The sequence below is a fragment of the Nyctereutes procyonoides genome, unplaced genomic scaffold, assembly GCF_905146905.1.
Source record: "Nyctereutes procyonoides isolate TBG_1078 unplaced genomic scaffold, NYPRO_anot_genome, whole genome shotgun sequence".
Lineage (NCBI taxonomy): Eukaryota > Metazoa > Chordata > Mammalia > Carnivora > Canidae > Nyctereutes > Nyctereutes procyonoides.
The window spans coordinates 71704287-71721745 of NW_026575135.1; the positions used below are offsets into that span (position 1 = coordinate 71704287).

Below are 17459 nucleotides of genomic sequence, written 5' to 3' on the forward strand. Positions count from 1 at the left end.
ACTGACTCACATAATCCTCATCATTTTGTGAGAAAGGAACCACATTATTCCCATCTTACAGAAGAGGAAACTGAGGCACAGGGAGAGGTAACTTGCCCAAATCCAAGCTGGTAATCCAAATCTAGACTTCCGGCCTCAGCCTGGGGGGTGGCGGGTGTCTTAAGAAGTTGCACCTCCTTAAAGTGCACCTCCTCCTGCCCCCACATGATTCCTTACACACTGAAGTTTGAGATTCCCTAAACTAAGTATACACTCCCAACCCTCTCTCCAAAGCATTTCCTGGAGTACTCCACCCACTCCTCATATTCTCCGTATTTCTGACTGTGCTTTATTCATAGGTAGTAAAATTACTCAAGCTTCTACCTCGGTGCACACAGAGCAGTGGAATGGAGCAAACCACAGGGACACATCAGGCTGCAGAGGAGAAAGCCCAACCAGACACAGCTGGGGTGATGTTATGTGATGGCAGCACAATTGCTAGGACCAGAGTCTCTTGACCTCCATTCCTGTTTCCACTCTAAATGCTGCAATGACTCTCCATAAGACAAATACAAAGGGCTACTGATGGTCAAGGGCCACGCGATCTTGTTTCACTTTGCTAAAGGCACCGATGGTGCCAATGTGAACACTCTTCTGGATGTGGATGCAAAGCACCCATGGGTTTTAAATGGGCAGAAAACAACTCCGGCTTCACCGAACAGGAATACCTCGTTTAAAGCCAGCTGGTTCATAGCGTATGGAGGACAGGTCACTAGAATGACATTCAGTCCAGATATCCTGGTCATCAGAACTCTTTCTGGTCATCAGAGCTCTTCCACAGACCCACAGCAGGTCTGCATCAAAATGGAGCAGGGTTCTCTCCCAAACACAGTGAGATCCAGGTGCTGGGACTGTACTTCTTCTTGACCCAAACCACCTGGTCATCTGCAGTCTGCCATCCACTCTATCGCTACCACTTTTTGTCCCTTTTGTCTAAAACAAGTACCACATGCTCGTGCCGACCCCTCCCCTGCCTTCTACATGACCTTGCTTTATGAATATTACTTTCTTTGGCTCTTCAATCTTTCCCTAAGAGCTCCTTCCCCTTAAACTTTTCCCATCAGAAAAAAATATTCCATTGCTCCACTGCTAAAACCATCACTTTATGGCTCATTCTGGCATAGAGAATAAAGTCTAAATGCTTCAGTGTGTGATTCCAGCCCTTCATCTTCTTGTGTCAACATGCACCCAGATCAGCTCATAGGCTTAGGTCTCCTCCCCATGAATCCTGATGTCACTCCACCCTCCCGTCCCTCCTTTCATCCCTCCACGGTTCTGTGGAAAATGATCTCTTTGCCTAACTTTCCTCCTACTCCCTATTTGATGAAGTCTTATTCATCCTTTAAAATTCAGCTCAAATATCACTACCTCTGCTGTGAAGTACCCTGACTCACCTAGAGTAATATCATTCTGCCCCCAAAAGAACTCATAGCACACAGTATTTTGATTACACCCGTCTGCCTTCCTCATAAAATGTAAGCTCATTCTTTAATTCACTGAGTCAGTGTGATGTGCCAGGCCCCATGCAAAACCCTGAGGAGGCAGAAATGAATGTCTCACAAACACCTGGATCTCAACAGCATATTCTGTGCTAGAAAAAAATCTTAAGCTCTTGATGTGTGTATAACTTTTAGAAGGCATGTACTTTCTTTATATAGACAGTGGTATTTATTTATGTAAACTGATCGTAATAGCAGGACATGAAAAAGAAAGTAACACCGTTTGAGGTATATTAGAAAAATGATGAAGTAATACATACATAGCTGAAACACACCCCCCAGTTTTTCTAGAATTATTAATCTTTAATAAACATAATAGACAAAATTCAATGTACAATCCAACAATACAAAAGAAGTCTGTCTTTTTGACACATAATCTTTTCCTAGGGGAAAAATCTTGACAGTATGCACAGTATTCCCTCCCCTCCAATTAGGAAGGAAGCCATTGAGTCCACTGTATTTTTTTTTAAAGATTTATTTATTCATGAGACACATACACACACACACACACACACACACACACACACACACACACGGGGGGGGCGGGGGGGGGAGAGAGAGAGAGAGAGAGAGGCAGAGACACAGGCAGAGGGAGAAGCAGGCTCCTTGCAGGGAGCCCGACGTGGGACTTGATCCCGGGTCTCCAGGATCACACCCTGAGCTGAATGGGGCGCCAAACCCCTGAGCTACCCGGGCTGCCCGAGCCCACCGTATTTCAAAGACCAACTGTGCTTAAGCCAAGCATTAGCCCTCCTCTGAAGAACATTCGGTTTTCTTCCTCACACTTACATGCAAGTGTGCTCTCCCATTAGCTACCTTCCAAGATAAAATGGGCAATAAAAGCCTGCTTCATTTCAGTAACCTCAAGATATTTAAAGTCTAAGAATTATGTATATATATTTTGGCAAGGAGCTTTGGCAAGTTTTAAATACCTTAGAAACTTAGAAATATGCATTTTCACAGGGAATTTTCATTAAAAAGTCACTCTAAACTCAGGTTTAGCTTGTGGAACTTCTTTATATCTGCCTTATTATTCCTCAACCGTAAAATAAAAAATTATTTGTTCTATTGTGGGAATCAAACCTGACTTTAGGATTAAAGATGCAACATTAACATTAACTGTGAAGAAGTTTACCCTGAGGCTCCTTCTCGATAGAAACACACCAAACATAGATCTTCATGTGAAGGATTGATCACTGACTTACCAGCAGGCAGCACATTTGCGTCTACCATCAGCCATCCTGAGCTGTCTGTGCCTAAACACTGTATTTAGATGCACTCGGACAGTTTTTCAGAAAAAGCAGACCACCGATGGATGTTTAACAGTAACGATTAGTTCTAGTTCTTTCTGTACATGTGAAATGGTGTCAACTGTGTACATTATATTGTGCTTAGAAAGTTATTTATGATACATTGTCTTCCTTAGTAGCATATTCTATACAGAGCACTGCTTCCTGATGATAGTCTGGGAGAAAATGAGCCTCTCCCTAAAGTCACCGTTTCTCCTTTGCCAAAACTTCTGGCTTCTCGTTTAAAATAGCCAAAGGTTTCAACCAGTTGAGCTGCTGCCACCTTCTTATTAAACTTTAATAAGCTAAGCTTTTTAAGCCACATAAAAATTTCATCAAGTGTTTCTCAACCCTTAGGAAAAGACGGAAGGAGGAAAAAAAGGTCAGATAGAACATGTCTTTCTGCTCTGGCAGCATCTGGAAAAGGCTGTGGAAGCCTGTATGCAGCCAGCTGCACTACAAATGCTGGGGAGCCAGGGGGCCCTGGGCTGCACCAGATGGTGGGTGTGCCGTCACCTTCATCACACACGGGCCCCACACTGGGTGCTAATTAAAGTGCTACCGTCAAGCACCAGGCTCCTGGGACCAACTGTTTGCTCTTTTCCAAAAGTCCTTGGGATGTGCTATATTCACCCCACCATTACAGGGTTCTCGTGTTAGGAACACCATTTCAGAGCAACTCTTGATCATTTTACTTGCAGTGTTTCGTAATGGCAACATATTTAAGAAGTGTCTTCATTTTAAGAAAATGAACAGGGCATGCCACATGTTAATACAGAGTTAATAACAGAAGGAACAGACAAAAGAGTTGAAAGAGGTTACTTGTCTCCGGGAAACAAGAATTAGGAAATGACTGGGCAAGGAACCAAGCCTTGTGGTGCTATTTATTTTTAAGAATCCTGTTCATACATTGTATCGGTGAAACATTTAAATTTACAAATGAAAGTTCCATCACTGAGGAAAGTGGGCTATTAAAAACCACTTCAGTGCTGTGCCACAGTCCTCCAAGAAGCTCAAAAACTTCAGTTGACATCTATTTTCCCCAGACATCATCAGACAGGACTTCAATGATAAGTACACAAATGTTGTCACTTTGTTGGTGCTGGTGTGACTCTTCCTCATTTCATCAAAACTGGATTTCACATCTATTCATTTTGTCAAAGACCTCACAAAACTGGTGCCTTCTATTTGAAGGCTGTAAATGTGATTTCACACATTATGTCTAATAATCTTTTCTAGAACAGGCACATTTTAGATCAGCTAACACTTCCAGCTGTTAGTCCTTTATTGCCACCACCTATGTGCCCGCCCCAGCGTGGGACATGCTATGCGGAGTGTCCATTGTGACAAGAGAAGCCAAGCCCCTCCTGCCCAACCCTCCCTCCGGATCTGCTGACAAGCACATGAGTCTGAAAGGTGGACACCCTCCTCAGGGACTTTGAGACTGGAGGAATGCAGGGTGGAATGCCTGTACCCATCTTACTCTAGCCGCATCCCTTTTTCCAATGGTGGCTTCAAAGGGGCCCAGCAGAAAGGTGATCTTTCCACCCCACCTTCTTGCAGAAGCAAGCTCCATGCACCGATCTAATTGACATCTATAGAATATCCTGCCCAACAACAGATTGTGCATTTTTGTCCAACTGCCCATATTATATTCACCAAGACAGATGACATGCTAGGTAATAAAACAAGTCTCAACACATCTAAAAGAACTGAAATCATACAGAGTATTTCTCTAATGATAATGGAACTAAAATAGAAATCAGGAATACTAAGATAACTGCAGAATCTCCAAACTCCTGGAAAGTGAACACATGGGTCAAAGAGGAAGTTTCAAAAGAAAAAAATTACATAAAACTGAACAAAAATGAAAATACAGGATATCAAAGTATATGGGACACAGTTAACATAGTCCTAAGAAACTTAGAGCACTAAAGGCTTACGTCAGAAAGAAAAAAGGTGTCAAATAGATAAATTTAAGTTCCCATCTTTAAAAATGAAATAAAAGGGAATGCCTGGGTGGCTCAGCGGTTGAGCATCTGCCTTTGGCTTGGGTCGTGATCCTGGGGTTCTGGGATCGAGTTCTGCATCGGGCTCCCTGTGGGGAGCCCGCTTCTCCCTCTGCCTGTGTCTCTGCCTCTCTCAGTTCGTGTCTCATGAATAAATAAATAAAATCTTAAAAAAAAAAAAAAAAGAAAGAAAAGAGGCACCTGGGTGGCTTAGTCTGTTAAGCATCTGCCTTAAGCTCAGGTCATGATCTCAGGGTCCTGGGATCAAGCCCCATGTTGGGCTCCCCACACAGTGGGGAATCTGCTTCTCCCCCTCCTCTCTGCTTGTGTCCTCTCTCCTTATCTGTCACTATTTCTGTCTCTCTCGCAAATAAATAAAATCTTTTAAAAAATGAAATAAAAAAATGGTTCTTCAAAAAATATCAGTAAAATGGAGAAGTTTCTAGCAAGACTGACAAAAATAAAAAAAAAGATATAAATCATTAAAATCAGAAACAGGAATATCACCACAGACACTGTAGCATTACAAGAACAACTTAATGCTCATAGATTTGACATCTAAAAAACGAGCCAATTAAAAAAATAAAAAAATAAAAAAAATGAACCAATTGCTCAGAAACCACAAATTACCAAATTCCATCTCTCTCACAAAATTAGACACAAAGGTCCTAAACAAAATTAACCAGCCAAATACAGCAATGTACAAAAAATTATATACCACAACAAACTGGGATTTATTACAGGCACGTGGGTCTGGTTCAACACTAGAAAAATCCATGACTGCAATCTACCATGGTGGGCAGCCCTGGTGGCCCAGCGGTTTAGTGCCGCCTTCAGCCCAGGGTGGGATCCTGGAGACCCGGGATCGAATCCCGCATCAGGCTCCCTGAATGGAGCCTGCTTCTCCCTCTGCCTGTGTCTCTGCCTCTGTGTGTGTGTGTCTCTCATGAATAAATAAAATATTTAAAAAAATCTACCATGGCAACAGGATAAAGAAAACAAAAAATCATATGATCATGTCAACTGACACAAGAAACGTGACAAAATTGAACTAGAAACACAGAAGACCTTCCTTAAGTTGGTAAGAAACATCTACAAAACATGACAGCTAAAACATATTTAATGATGAAATTCTTTCCTCTAAGACCGGGTACCAGCAAGGATGCCCACTCTCACCACTGAACTCTCATGCCTGCCCATTCAACACAGCACTGAAAATCTAGCCACTACAATTAAGGCAAAACAAACAAAACAAAAACAAGGGCAGTGAGATTGGAAAGAAGTTCCTATTTGCAGGTAACATGATTGTCTATACAGAAAATCCCAAGCAGTCTACAGAGAGTTTATCAAGACTGCAAAATAAAAAGTCAGCATACAATACTGAATCACATTTTGATCTACTAACAGTGGACATATGGAACTTGAAGAAACTAAAAACACATTTGCAGTCCATTTACATTATATTATCACTCACAGTCACTCCAATGTGTTCAGGATCTGTATGCTAAAAACTATAAAATGTTGATGAAAGGAATGAAAAAGACCCAAATAAGTTGAAAAATATTACAAGTTCATGGACTGGAAGATTCAACAGAGTAAATATATCAGTTCTCCCCAAACTGATCTATAGTTTATTTATTTTTTAAAAGATTTTATTTATTCATAAGAAACACAGAGAGGCAGAGACACAAGTATAGGGAGAGGCAAGCTCCATGCAGGGAGCCCAATGTGGGACTCAATTCCCAGACCCAAGAACATGCCCTGAGCTGAAGGCAGACGCTCAACTGCTGAGCCTTCCAGGCATCCCTGATCTATAGTTTAATGTGTTCATATAAAAATCCCAGCAGGGTTTTGTGTGGTGTTTCTTTTTTTCTTTTTTGGTAGAGATACAGGCAAACTCATTCTAAAATTTACATGGAAAGACTCTAGGACCTAGAATAGATAAAAGAATCTTGAAACACAAGAATCAAATAGGAGGAATCACTCTACCCAATAGTGTGGTTACAGTCATCAAAGCAGTGAGGGATGGGCAGAGGGATAAAACCATACTTCAGTGGAATGGAACAGAAAACCCAGAAACAGAGCCATAGAAAAATGCCCAATGGGGGGGGGGGGGAGAAAAAAGAAAAAGAAAGAAAAAGAAAAAAGAATCTTAACCCAAATATCTCATTTATACAAAAATTAACTCAAAATGGATCATGGACTTCAACATAAAAGGTAGAAGTATATAACTTCTAGGAAAAAAAAAGAGGTCTTTGGAATCTAGGGCTAGGCAAAAATGTTTTTAGAGTTGCAGCAAAAGTAAAGTTGAAAGACCTCATCAAAATTAAAAATGTTTGCTCTTCAAAGACCCTGTTAAAAAAAAAAAAAAAAAAAAAAAACAACAAAAAAAACCCAAAGACCCTGTTAAGAGGTTGAAAAGACTAGATACAAACTGGGAAAAAATATTTGCAGACCACAATTCTAACAAAGGCTTGTACCTGGAATGTAACAACTCTTAAAACTCAATGATTAAAACAAAACAAAACAAAACAAAAAAACCCAAAAAAACCCAAAAACAACCCAGGTAGGAAATGAGTAAAAGTCATGATCGGACATTTCACTAAGAGGATATACAGGTGGCAAAAAAGCACATGAAAAGATGTTCCACATCAGCAGCCATGAGAGGAATGCAAATGAAAACCACAGAAGAGATGTGACTACACACCTAAAATATAAAAAAAATTGACAATAACACATGCCATCAAGGATGCAGAGGAACTGGGTCAGGAATATGTATCTAATGCAAATGTGGAATACTACAGCCACTTGGGGAAAAGGTATGGCAGTTTCTTACAGACTTTTATATATGCTTACCATAATAATAGAAATATCTATTTCATTCTTGAACTTTTACCAAAGGCAAATGCAAACTCATGTTAACACAAACATCTTTAACAAATGTTCATAGCCACTTTAAAACAGCCAAAACATTGAAACAATCTGGTTCACAAAACTGTGGAACCACCAAGCTACAGAATTCTACTCAGCACTAAAAACGAATGAGCTACCAATACATACAACTTGGAAGGCTCTCGAGGGAGTTGTGTTAGGTGAAGACACCCAAACTCTAAAGGTGAAGTACTATATAATTCCATTTCAACAGCTTTCCTGAAATGACAGAACTGTAGAGTGGGGAACAGATCAATGGTGTCGGGAGCTAGGCAGGCGGTAGGAGGAAGGTGCCTAGGACAGAAGAGCAGTACAAAGGATCCTGGTGGGGAACTGCTCTGTGTCTTGACTGTGGTGACCTAACACTGTATAGAACTACACACATGCATGCACAAGTACAGATCAAACTGGAGAAACCTGAAAAAGATCAGTAGCTTGTATCCATGTCAATATCCTGCTTGTAATATATACTATAATTAAGTAAGGCTTTACCCCTGGTGGAAAATGCATAAAGAGGATCTGGGATCTCCCTGTTATTTCTTACAAATGCACATGAATGTACAATTATCTCAAAATAAAAAGTTTAACAAATGTAAAGGGCTGGTATTCCTAAAAAGATGCATATAACCTGGATCTAAGAGTGAAGGAATACTGGATATCAGACAAACTCAAATACAAAACTATTAGTTTGGTTCTTCAAAAATGTCAATGCCATGAAACAGATTAAAAGACACATGACAGGGGTACCTGGCTAGCTCAGTCGGTAGCACAAGCAACTTTTTATCTTAGGATTGTGAATTCAAGTCCCATGTTGGGTGCAGAACTTGTTTAAAAAAAAAGAAAAAAGAAAAAAGAAAAGACAAGGCGACTGAATGCAACGAACAATGTTTGGATCAATCCAGGGTTTGCTTTGCTATAGAGGACATTATTAAGACATTTTTTTTTTAATTTAGTAGGCTCAATGCCCAATGAGGGGTTTGAACTCATGACCCTGACATCAAGACCTGCAAGCTCTCCCAACTGAGCCAGCCAAGGTGCCCCTATTATTAAGACAATTTTACAAAACTTAGAAAAGGTCTATAGATCAGTTATTGTTATCAGTGTTAACTTTCTGATTTTGAAAATCATACTGTGATTATGTAAGAAATGTTCTTCTGTTGCTTTTTAAAAATACACAATAAGGTATTTAAAGGGACATCATATCACAAATTTACTCTCAAATGGTTAAAAAAAGTATATATACATAGAAAAGTTAACAGCTGAAGAATCTAGGTAAGGGAATACTTTATACAATTCTCACAGCTTCTCTAGAAAATTATAAATAATAAAAATTGTCATAAAAATTTAAAGGTATACAGAATACTGCAGTGTGTGGCACATAAATGTGCAATAAACTACAGTTTTCAGATATTTTATACCTTTTATCAGATGAAGAAACAGGTTAAGAAATGAAATAAATGGTCTAAGAAAGGCCATGGCAAACTGGTGATAAGGTCAGGATTTGAACTTAGATCTGTTCCACAGCAGCATCTGTGTGTGCTTTCACTAGAATGAGGAAGGCTGAAAAATTTGACTCTCCCACAGGGGTCTTGATGTACTCTGTTTATAAGGAGAGGATGGCATTGCATAAAGACTGGCTTCAAGCCACTCTCTAAGCAGTTCCCTTGCTAGTTTCCTACCAGAGAAACCTTGGACTGGGACTGGGACCTCAGAGCTTCAACCCTGCCCCCCAGGTGCACTTTGTCTAGAGCATGTCAAACAAACTGATAAGATCACCGCCTGCAGGCCCTCCACTATAGGGCAGCACACCGTCTTGTCTTTCCTTGGTCTTTATTCACTGATCTGAAATCCACTGAACATTCAGTCTGCGCTCACCAATGGAAGTTCTAGGACAACCAGATACCTTTCTCCTACAGGTCCTCCTCCACCTCACCATCACCCCATGGCCAGGCTTAAACGGGGTAGGTGGTTTTTAATTGAATTATTTTTTCTGAATAGATAATACACATGGGACAAAAGTACTTGAAGTTTCCCTCCCTCCACTTCCCAGCTCCCCTCTCCACAGACAATGAATGCTTCAGCTCAAAAATGCAACTCCATGATATTTATCCAAGGTACTAGCATTAGCTAGATCGTACTATGATATGTGATACTAAGCTGACCATTTACCTCGGATATTCCCAAGTGATCACTGTAAATTTAAATTCTAAGTTTAGGCATTTAAAAAAATCCTGAAAATAACATGAATAAGTAGGTTTTCAACCTACTGACATGACTGAGGGTCACTGCTTTCTTCTTCTTCTTTTTTTTTTTTAAAGATTTTATTTATTCATGTGAGACATGGGGGGGGGGGCAGAGATACAGGCAGAGGGAGAAGCAGTCTCCATGCAGAGAGCCTGACATGGGACTCGATCCCAGGTCTCCGGGATCATGCCCTGGACTGAAGGCGGTGCTAAACCGCTGAGCCACCCCAGCTGCCCCACCACTTTCTTCTTAAGTGAAAAACTGCATTATTTATGACAATAGACATCTCTGAATTATGGTTGGTAAGCATGGATCATTAGAGAGTGCTAGGAGCTCACCTGGTTCCTGTCGCGTGCGTTCGTGTACCTGATCTTCTGAATGAAGTAGAATATGAGCCACGCGGAAGAAATAATCATCAGAACAATAAAGGATATTGACACGAAGACTAGAGAGCCACGGCTGAAGTTCTTTGGCGGCATTCGTGTTCCAACAGCTATTGTCATTTGTACAGAGATGTTTTTCTCCAGATAACTCAAAATATCCTTACCCCTCAATTCTGTAATCATGACAGCAATAATATCTCCAGTGCCTGTAATGTAAAATAAACACAGACACTCAAGTGACCTTTAAAATTTATAGGAACATCAAACATATAAAAATGCTACTTAGAAAAACCGCTACAAGTTTTGCTAATGGCATGGGTCTGCAGATTCGACTCTTTAATGCGATGAATTTGCAGTTGGGTATGCTGGCACCAAGTAGAAACAAGAATCTGTAGTATATTACTTAAGACACAGACAAAGTGTAAAAGGAATGCAGTGGCAAGAGCCATATAACTAGGCATACAACTAAATTTAAAAAATTGATTATTGTATCAGCCAAATGTGGCAACAGATAGTATAAAACATATTAAACAACAACATAATGTGATAAAATAATGGCAGGTCTTTCGTAAAACCTTTTCCATCTTGAAATGTTCCTTAGAAAGCCTCAGCTCCTTAAGAAAAGGAGAACAGTGCTGGTATTTATAGAACAAAAAATAGTTCAAAAAGCACTAGTATTTATAGTACAAAAGTTAGTACTTTTGGTACTACTCGTTTTTAGAAATATTTATGGAGCACCTATTGTGTATATAGAACTAGTATAGGGAAGAGAAAGAAGTACAGGATATGCAGTTTTATAATATCACTGGTGTGACACAAACCTGGTAACAGAACTGCAAAAGCCAAATGACCTGCCGGTGGTAACCTCGTTTTTTTTTTTTTTTTTTTTTGTAACCTCTGTTAATAACAGTGGAGACTAAGTTTGGTCTTCTGTCTAGACCTGATGAGAGGAAGGTTCCTTTCTTGTTTACCCCAGAACCCTTCTGGATATTCAACCCTCCCTGAGACAAATCCAAGCTTCCACACTCTGGGCTAGCTAGGCATCAAAACCCTTCCAGCTTCTAATAGCTGTCCAGACATTCTGCCACAGCCACAAACTATTTAATATTTAAGGTAATTATCAGGATGTTAAGTTGCTCTTTGAGTCATCTACTACTTTCACTTATGTGATTTCCAAGAGGAGTAATACAGTCAAGGCAAGTTACTCTCTGTTCTGTGGAGCACAAAATTACTATTCCTTTCCTCCTCCACAAAGGGAAGTCATTTTCCATTTCCTTTCCAGGAAAAAGGGCAGCTGTCTTACTCCAATCAAGCTGCCAACGATCCTCCTTTTTAAGGATCCTCCTTTCTAAGCTGAGGCTGGTGGCAACGTGCAACTTCTAGCACACTTCAAAGCAAAGACTAATAAGACTCTGCGGGTTGGAGGAAGGAGAATAAACATTTTATTTCAGGAAAGAGAAAATTAAAACTATTTATTCAAATTTGAATAAGGTCTGCACATTAATGTAAACCCCCAAAGCCAAACAAACAAACACCCACAACCTGCCTTTTCAAAGGCTTTTTCAATGAGTAATACTACTAAGGATCTGGTTTACATGTTTACATATTTAACTAAAAAGAACCACACTTGTTCTCCCATGCAGTCAAAAGGCCTCAGGCAACTGAAAAGAAATTTAATAATTAAAAGTTTCATGAAGCATTTAACCCAATGGAACATACACCTTTTATATTACCTTATTCAAAATTGTCCCATTTTATCAGAATACAGATTCAAAAAAAATCCCAAAAACAAAAAGAAAACTGTAAAATTAAAGCAAGCAACAAAATTAACATCTTGTTTACCTTTCTGAAGTAAAAGTTCTGGTCAGTAAGTTACAGAAAATCATAAAATAATGCAAAACCATTTAAAATTTGCCATTCAGAAATCTTAGGTCTGTGCTTTTAAAATGCTGTTCAACAGGCAGTGGTGTGCGGTGTCAGGTACCAGGCACGGCTATAAAGTAACTGAGACGGATCCCACAACCGACACATGACAATCAGTCTCATTGCTTTATAATCGCATCAGGTACAAAGAGTTTTAGAAACCAGTTCTGAGGCTTCCTCTTGAAGACTCGAGCTGGAAGAGGAGCAGGGCAAGCTGCACAGGTAGCCAGGGGAAACCGATGCACACAATATCACTTGTTCAAAGAACATTAAGTGAATACCACCTAATTTCAACTGGAAAGCTGTTTGGGAAAAGAAGCATTTAATTATTTCAACCATCCACTCAATGGTATTTATTGAGCACGTACTATGATCAAAGATGATCTAATGTTCACTTTTTGTTTTTTAATTATTTTTTTTAAGTTTTTCAAAAATTTTATTTATGATAGTCAGAGAGAGAGAGAGAGAGAGAGAGAGAGGCAGAGACATAGGCAGAGGAAGAAGCAGGCTCCATGCACCAGGAGCCCGAGACGTGGGATTCGATTCCGGGTCTCCAGGATCACGCCCTGGGCCAAAGGCAGGTGCCAAACCGCTGCGCCACCCAGGGATTCCCACCTTTTTTTTGTTTTTAAAGATTTCATTTTTAAGTAAGTGCTACACCCAATGTGGGGCTCGAACTCATAACCCCGAGATTAAGTCACCTGCTCTACCGACTGAGCCAACCAGGCACCCCTTACTCTAATGTTCACTTTTGAAAGTCAGAAAATTTACCTGCTGTGAAATAAGAGAAAACAGATATTATTGGTCTGCCCCGGTTCCTAGCACAAAGCTCCTAAAAACCCTCGGCAATTTCCTAAGTGGTAAGAGCATTAGAAGCATCTTTTGTTATATCTGGTCTTGGATCCTGACACCGAGCTCCCAAATAATCCCTCGAACTTCCTGGGTGACAGGAGAGTCTTCTGTTCTAATGAGGTGACTCTTGGTGGGCCATGAGGAAAAGTCTAGAACTTTAAGCCCATCCACTCCATTCTCTGGGGAAGGGAGAGGAGTTGGACATTGAGTTAATAGGATCATGTCTATGTGATGAATTCTCCATAAAAACCTATAAGGGTGGGGTCTGGAGAACTTATGTGTTGGTGAACACATGCAGGTGCTCGGACGGTGGCAAGCCAGAGAGCCTCTTTGCACATATCTTACCCCATGCATCTTTGGCTGGCCATTCACCTGTATACTTTATTATAACCTTTATAATAAACCAGTAAATCTGTTTCCTTGAGTTCTGTGAGCCATTCTAACAATGTTTTGGACACTATGAGGGGGTTGTGGGAACCTTGACTGGCTGGTCAGTCAGAAGTACAGGTGACAACCTGGGACTTTTGGTTGGCTTTGAAGTGGAGTGGGGAGGAGGCAGCCTCCTGGGACTGAGCCATTAGCTTGTGGGATCTGATGTGAACTCCAGGTAGACAGGGTTGGAATTCAACTGAGTTCTAGGACACTCAGCTGGTATGGCTGAGAATTGCTTCATATAGGGGAAAGGCCCACATATGGTAGGCCTTGGTGACCAGAAGTATCACAGAAGCATTGTGTGTGAATAGTACAGGAGACACACACAAGAGGGTTTTTTCCTCTTTATACTTGTTCTTGATTATGTGAAAACTGCATTTACCCTCAAAAAGCAAAGGAGAATCCAAATACAGTTAGAAAAAAAGGCTGAACAAAGTAATGAATAAAAGGTACATCCAGTTTTAAAGAAAGAGCAAAGGAGAATTTTTTTTTTTTAAGTAGGCTCCATGCTGAGCATGGAAACCAACATGGTGCTTGAACTCACAACCCTGAGGTCCTGACCTGGGCTGAGAACAAGAGTCGGACGCTCAACAGACTGAGCTAGCCAGGCGCCCTGAGCCAAAGGAGATGCGTGAAGGGGTTGGAGAGAGGAGCCCATGCAGGTAGCCTCAGCAGGCTGGTGCAGCGGAGGAGACTGCCAGCAGGACAGGAAAGGAGGCTCAAGCACTGCTCTTCAAGCAGAATGAAGAAGGTTGTCAGAATACTACTCAAGCCACTAGGTTTTTAACCATTTCTGCCTGCAAATCAGTTAGAGAATCTGATGACAGGAGAGCCTTCCTACAAGAAAAGTCCCTATACTGCTAATTTCAGGGGATGTTCATGGCTCTCCTCACTCCCCACTCCTAAAGCTGATCTGGGCTCACAGACCCTGATTTAAGGATGCCCCTGCCACTTGACTTTTAAAGATCTGAGAAGCCCTGGCCCCGCTTCTGGGGGTGAGGGTTGGGGGATAGTAATGCCAGAGAAAGTACAAGCTTCAGGATAAAAGCAGGGTTAGGTCAGGTAGTGACCGGTAAGAATTAAAGACTTATTAGACTATCATGATGTAAACACTCAAGGAAGAGATGACAAATATTTGGAGCATCCACCACCAACAACCTGAATCCTAACCCCTTGGCCAACACTGCTAATAAGTCAGACATGGCCTCAGAATCTCACACATTTCAACATGCCCAGCAGCCAGGATTAATTTATCAGAGATGACAAATAAATAAAAATCTACTACAATCCCTACTTTCACTTATTTTCTTAAAACTTTCTCCACTTCTCTTTAACGTGAATCTGTTTCTACCGCTTGAGTCTGGCTACTTCATTCAACAATTCTGTTCTCCTCTCCCACCTCTGCCTTTTTTTTTTAATTATTTTTTATTTTTTTATTTTTTATTTATGATAGTCAGAGAGAGGGAGAGAGAGAGGCGCAGAGACACAGGCAGAGGGAGAAGCAGGCTCCATGCACCGGGAGCCCGATATGGGATTCGATCCCAGGTCTCCAGGATCGCGCCCTGGGCCAAAGGCAGGCGCCAAACCGCTGCGCCACCCAGGGATCCCCCACCTCTGCCTTTCTTTAAAAAATTCCTTTTTCTTTTGAGAATTTCCAAACCCCCAAAACAGTTTCAAGTTATGTCATTTCCTCCCTAAATACTTCATCATTATCACCTAATCACAAAGACACAATTCATGTATAACATTCAGGAAACTGAAATCTGATACAGAACTGTTGTAACAGAATTCTAGAACTCCCTCTCATGAATCCTCCCGACCACCACGGGAAGCATGCAGGCACCTGATGACCAACATAGGCCTCCCGGCTTTCACAAGGACAAGTACTTTAGCTCAGTGAGTCCTCCCAGCAAGGAGGTGTTAGAGACCCAGCCCTGACCAATACGCGCCTTTTTTCCTGGCTCCTGAGGTGGAATCTCAGGGCAAGCCCTGTGCAGCTGGGCAGTGGATACTTTTACCCTAGAGAGGCAGATCCAGGAAGAAAACAAATAAGCTGTCTGAGGCACCAGGCCACAAGTGGAGAGAGGTGCTTTTACTGTATGCTGCTTTACCTTTTTACTGTAAGCTTACCATCTTTTTTTTTTTAAAGAAAACATCCTCTCTGTACAAAATCCCATTTTGCAGAGGTTTTAGTCCTTAACAGATGAAGGTGTTCGTTAAGTTCAAATCACCTGCCCAAGTTTTGGAGGATTTTCAAGCTCTTAGATGATCTTAGTAAATCTCCCATAAAAAAAGTTCAAGGAGATGCTGTATTCCCACATTAAGCATCTGTGGCGCTATTTTCTTTTTTTTTTTTTGGTGGCGATATTTTCATAACTTCTGGTAGGTTACTATCAATGGTGTCAGATTTATTCCTATAGAATTCAATGGCCTATTTTTATATGTAAAACAGAATACTACAAACTTTAGATGAAAGAATTAAAATTACTTTCAAGTTCTAGAATGGCTGCTGTGGGGGGGGGGACAGGTGGGTAGTACCCAGGGATTTTTTTTTTTTTTCTCCAGGGATTTTGTGTAACTCTCCATCAGGCTGTACAGATGAGCTGCACCCTGAGTGGCTGGGCCTCAGTGAGTCTGCTCATGAATGGTCTGAGGCCCTCTCTCGACTCTCTCCCGTGGCCTCCAGTCCTCCTCAAATGTCTGTCTGTAACACTCTCCCTTCTGCAAATCCAGTACTCACTCTTCTCTTCTTTGACCCCCTTAAATAACTGAAGGGGGAAAAGAAAAGATATGCTATGTTCTTTTATGAAATGAGTACAGCTTTAATTCTGACAGATGTAGATGACAGGTTGTATCAACTACAACCTCCTGCTGAGACCTGTCAGTGTTTTTCTAAAACCTAATTTGTCATCTCACTCTGTTCAAAGCCTCTGATATTTGAGACAACATGAATGGGCCCAGGGGGTGGTATGCTAAGTGAAATCAGTCAGGCAGAGAGAGACAAATGCCACATGATTTCACTCATAAGTGGAATTTTTTAAAAAAACAAATGAGCAAACACACACTAGACTCTTAAATACAAAGGGGTGGAGGTGGGATGGGTGAAATAGGTGAAGAGGATTGAGCTGTACAAGTTCCCAGTGATAAAATAAGGGAAATCACAGAGATGAGAAGTATGGCATACATAGGGAACACACCCAGAATGCTGTAGTAACTCTGTGTGGTGATAGATGACAACTATACTTGTGGTGAGCATAGAGTCATGTATAGAATTGTCGGATCATCATGTTGCACACCCAAAACTAAGATAAGGCTGTATGTCAACCATACTTCAACATCAAATTTAAAAAAAAAGAAAAAAAGAAAGAAAGAAAAAGCCTTCATCCCTTAGGTCAACGAAATAAAGTCCAAATTTCTTAACCTGACGTTTCAAAGCATTTTGGGAGCCAAATGGGCCTAAAGGTAACAGTCATGTGACAGGAGACACTCTTCGCTGCCCAAATGAAGCTGTTGGTCACACTGACTGAAACAGTGGCTCATCCAGTCCAACTGGAATGGAAGCATGACGCCTGGAGGAGGAGACCTGGAAGAGAATGGATCGAGAGCTCAAGGACCTGGAAGCTTCAACAAAAACAAAAGTCAGGAAGAGATCTCGGAGAGGAAAGCAAGGGAGGAAGCAATGGTCAGAGACCAGGACACTGGACATGAGACCAGCGATGCACTGAATCTGGGAAGATACCTGAGCATGGGTTTTAGGTGGATCCTGAGGCTGGCTGGGATAATGCAGGGCTGCGTGTAGGTAAGTGAGCCAGGAGTCCAGGCCTCCAATGAGCATGGGGAAGTGATAGGCAGGGAGGT

The 17459-nt window shown here is 41.1% G+C and overlaps 1 protein-coding gene across 1 annotated transcript in view; it reads right to left on the minus strand.

Annotated features, from left to right (window-relative positions):
* RNF130 (ring finger protein 130) overlaps positions 1-17459 on the minus strand; it is a 105451-nt gene that overhangs the window by 35708 nt on the left and 52284 nt on the right. The window contains exon 3 of the mRNA XM_055302090.1: positions 10350-10600. Within this exon, the coding sequence (XP_055158065.1) occupies positions 10350-10600 (251 nt within the window). The remainder of the gene's footprint in view (positions 1-10349; positions 10601-17459) is intronic.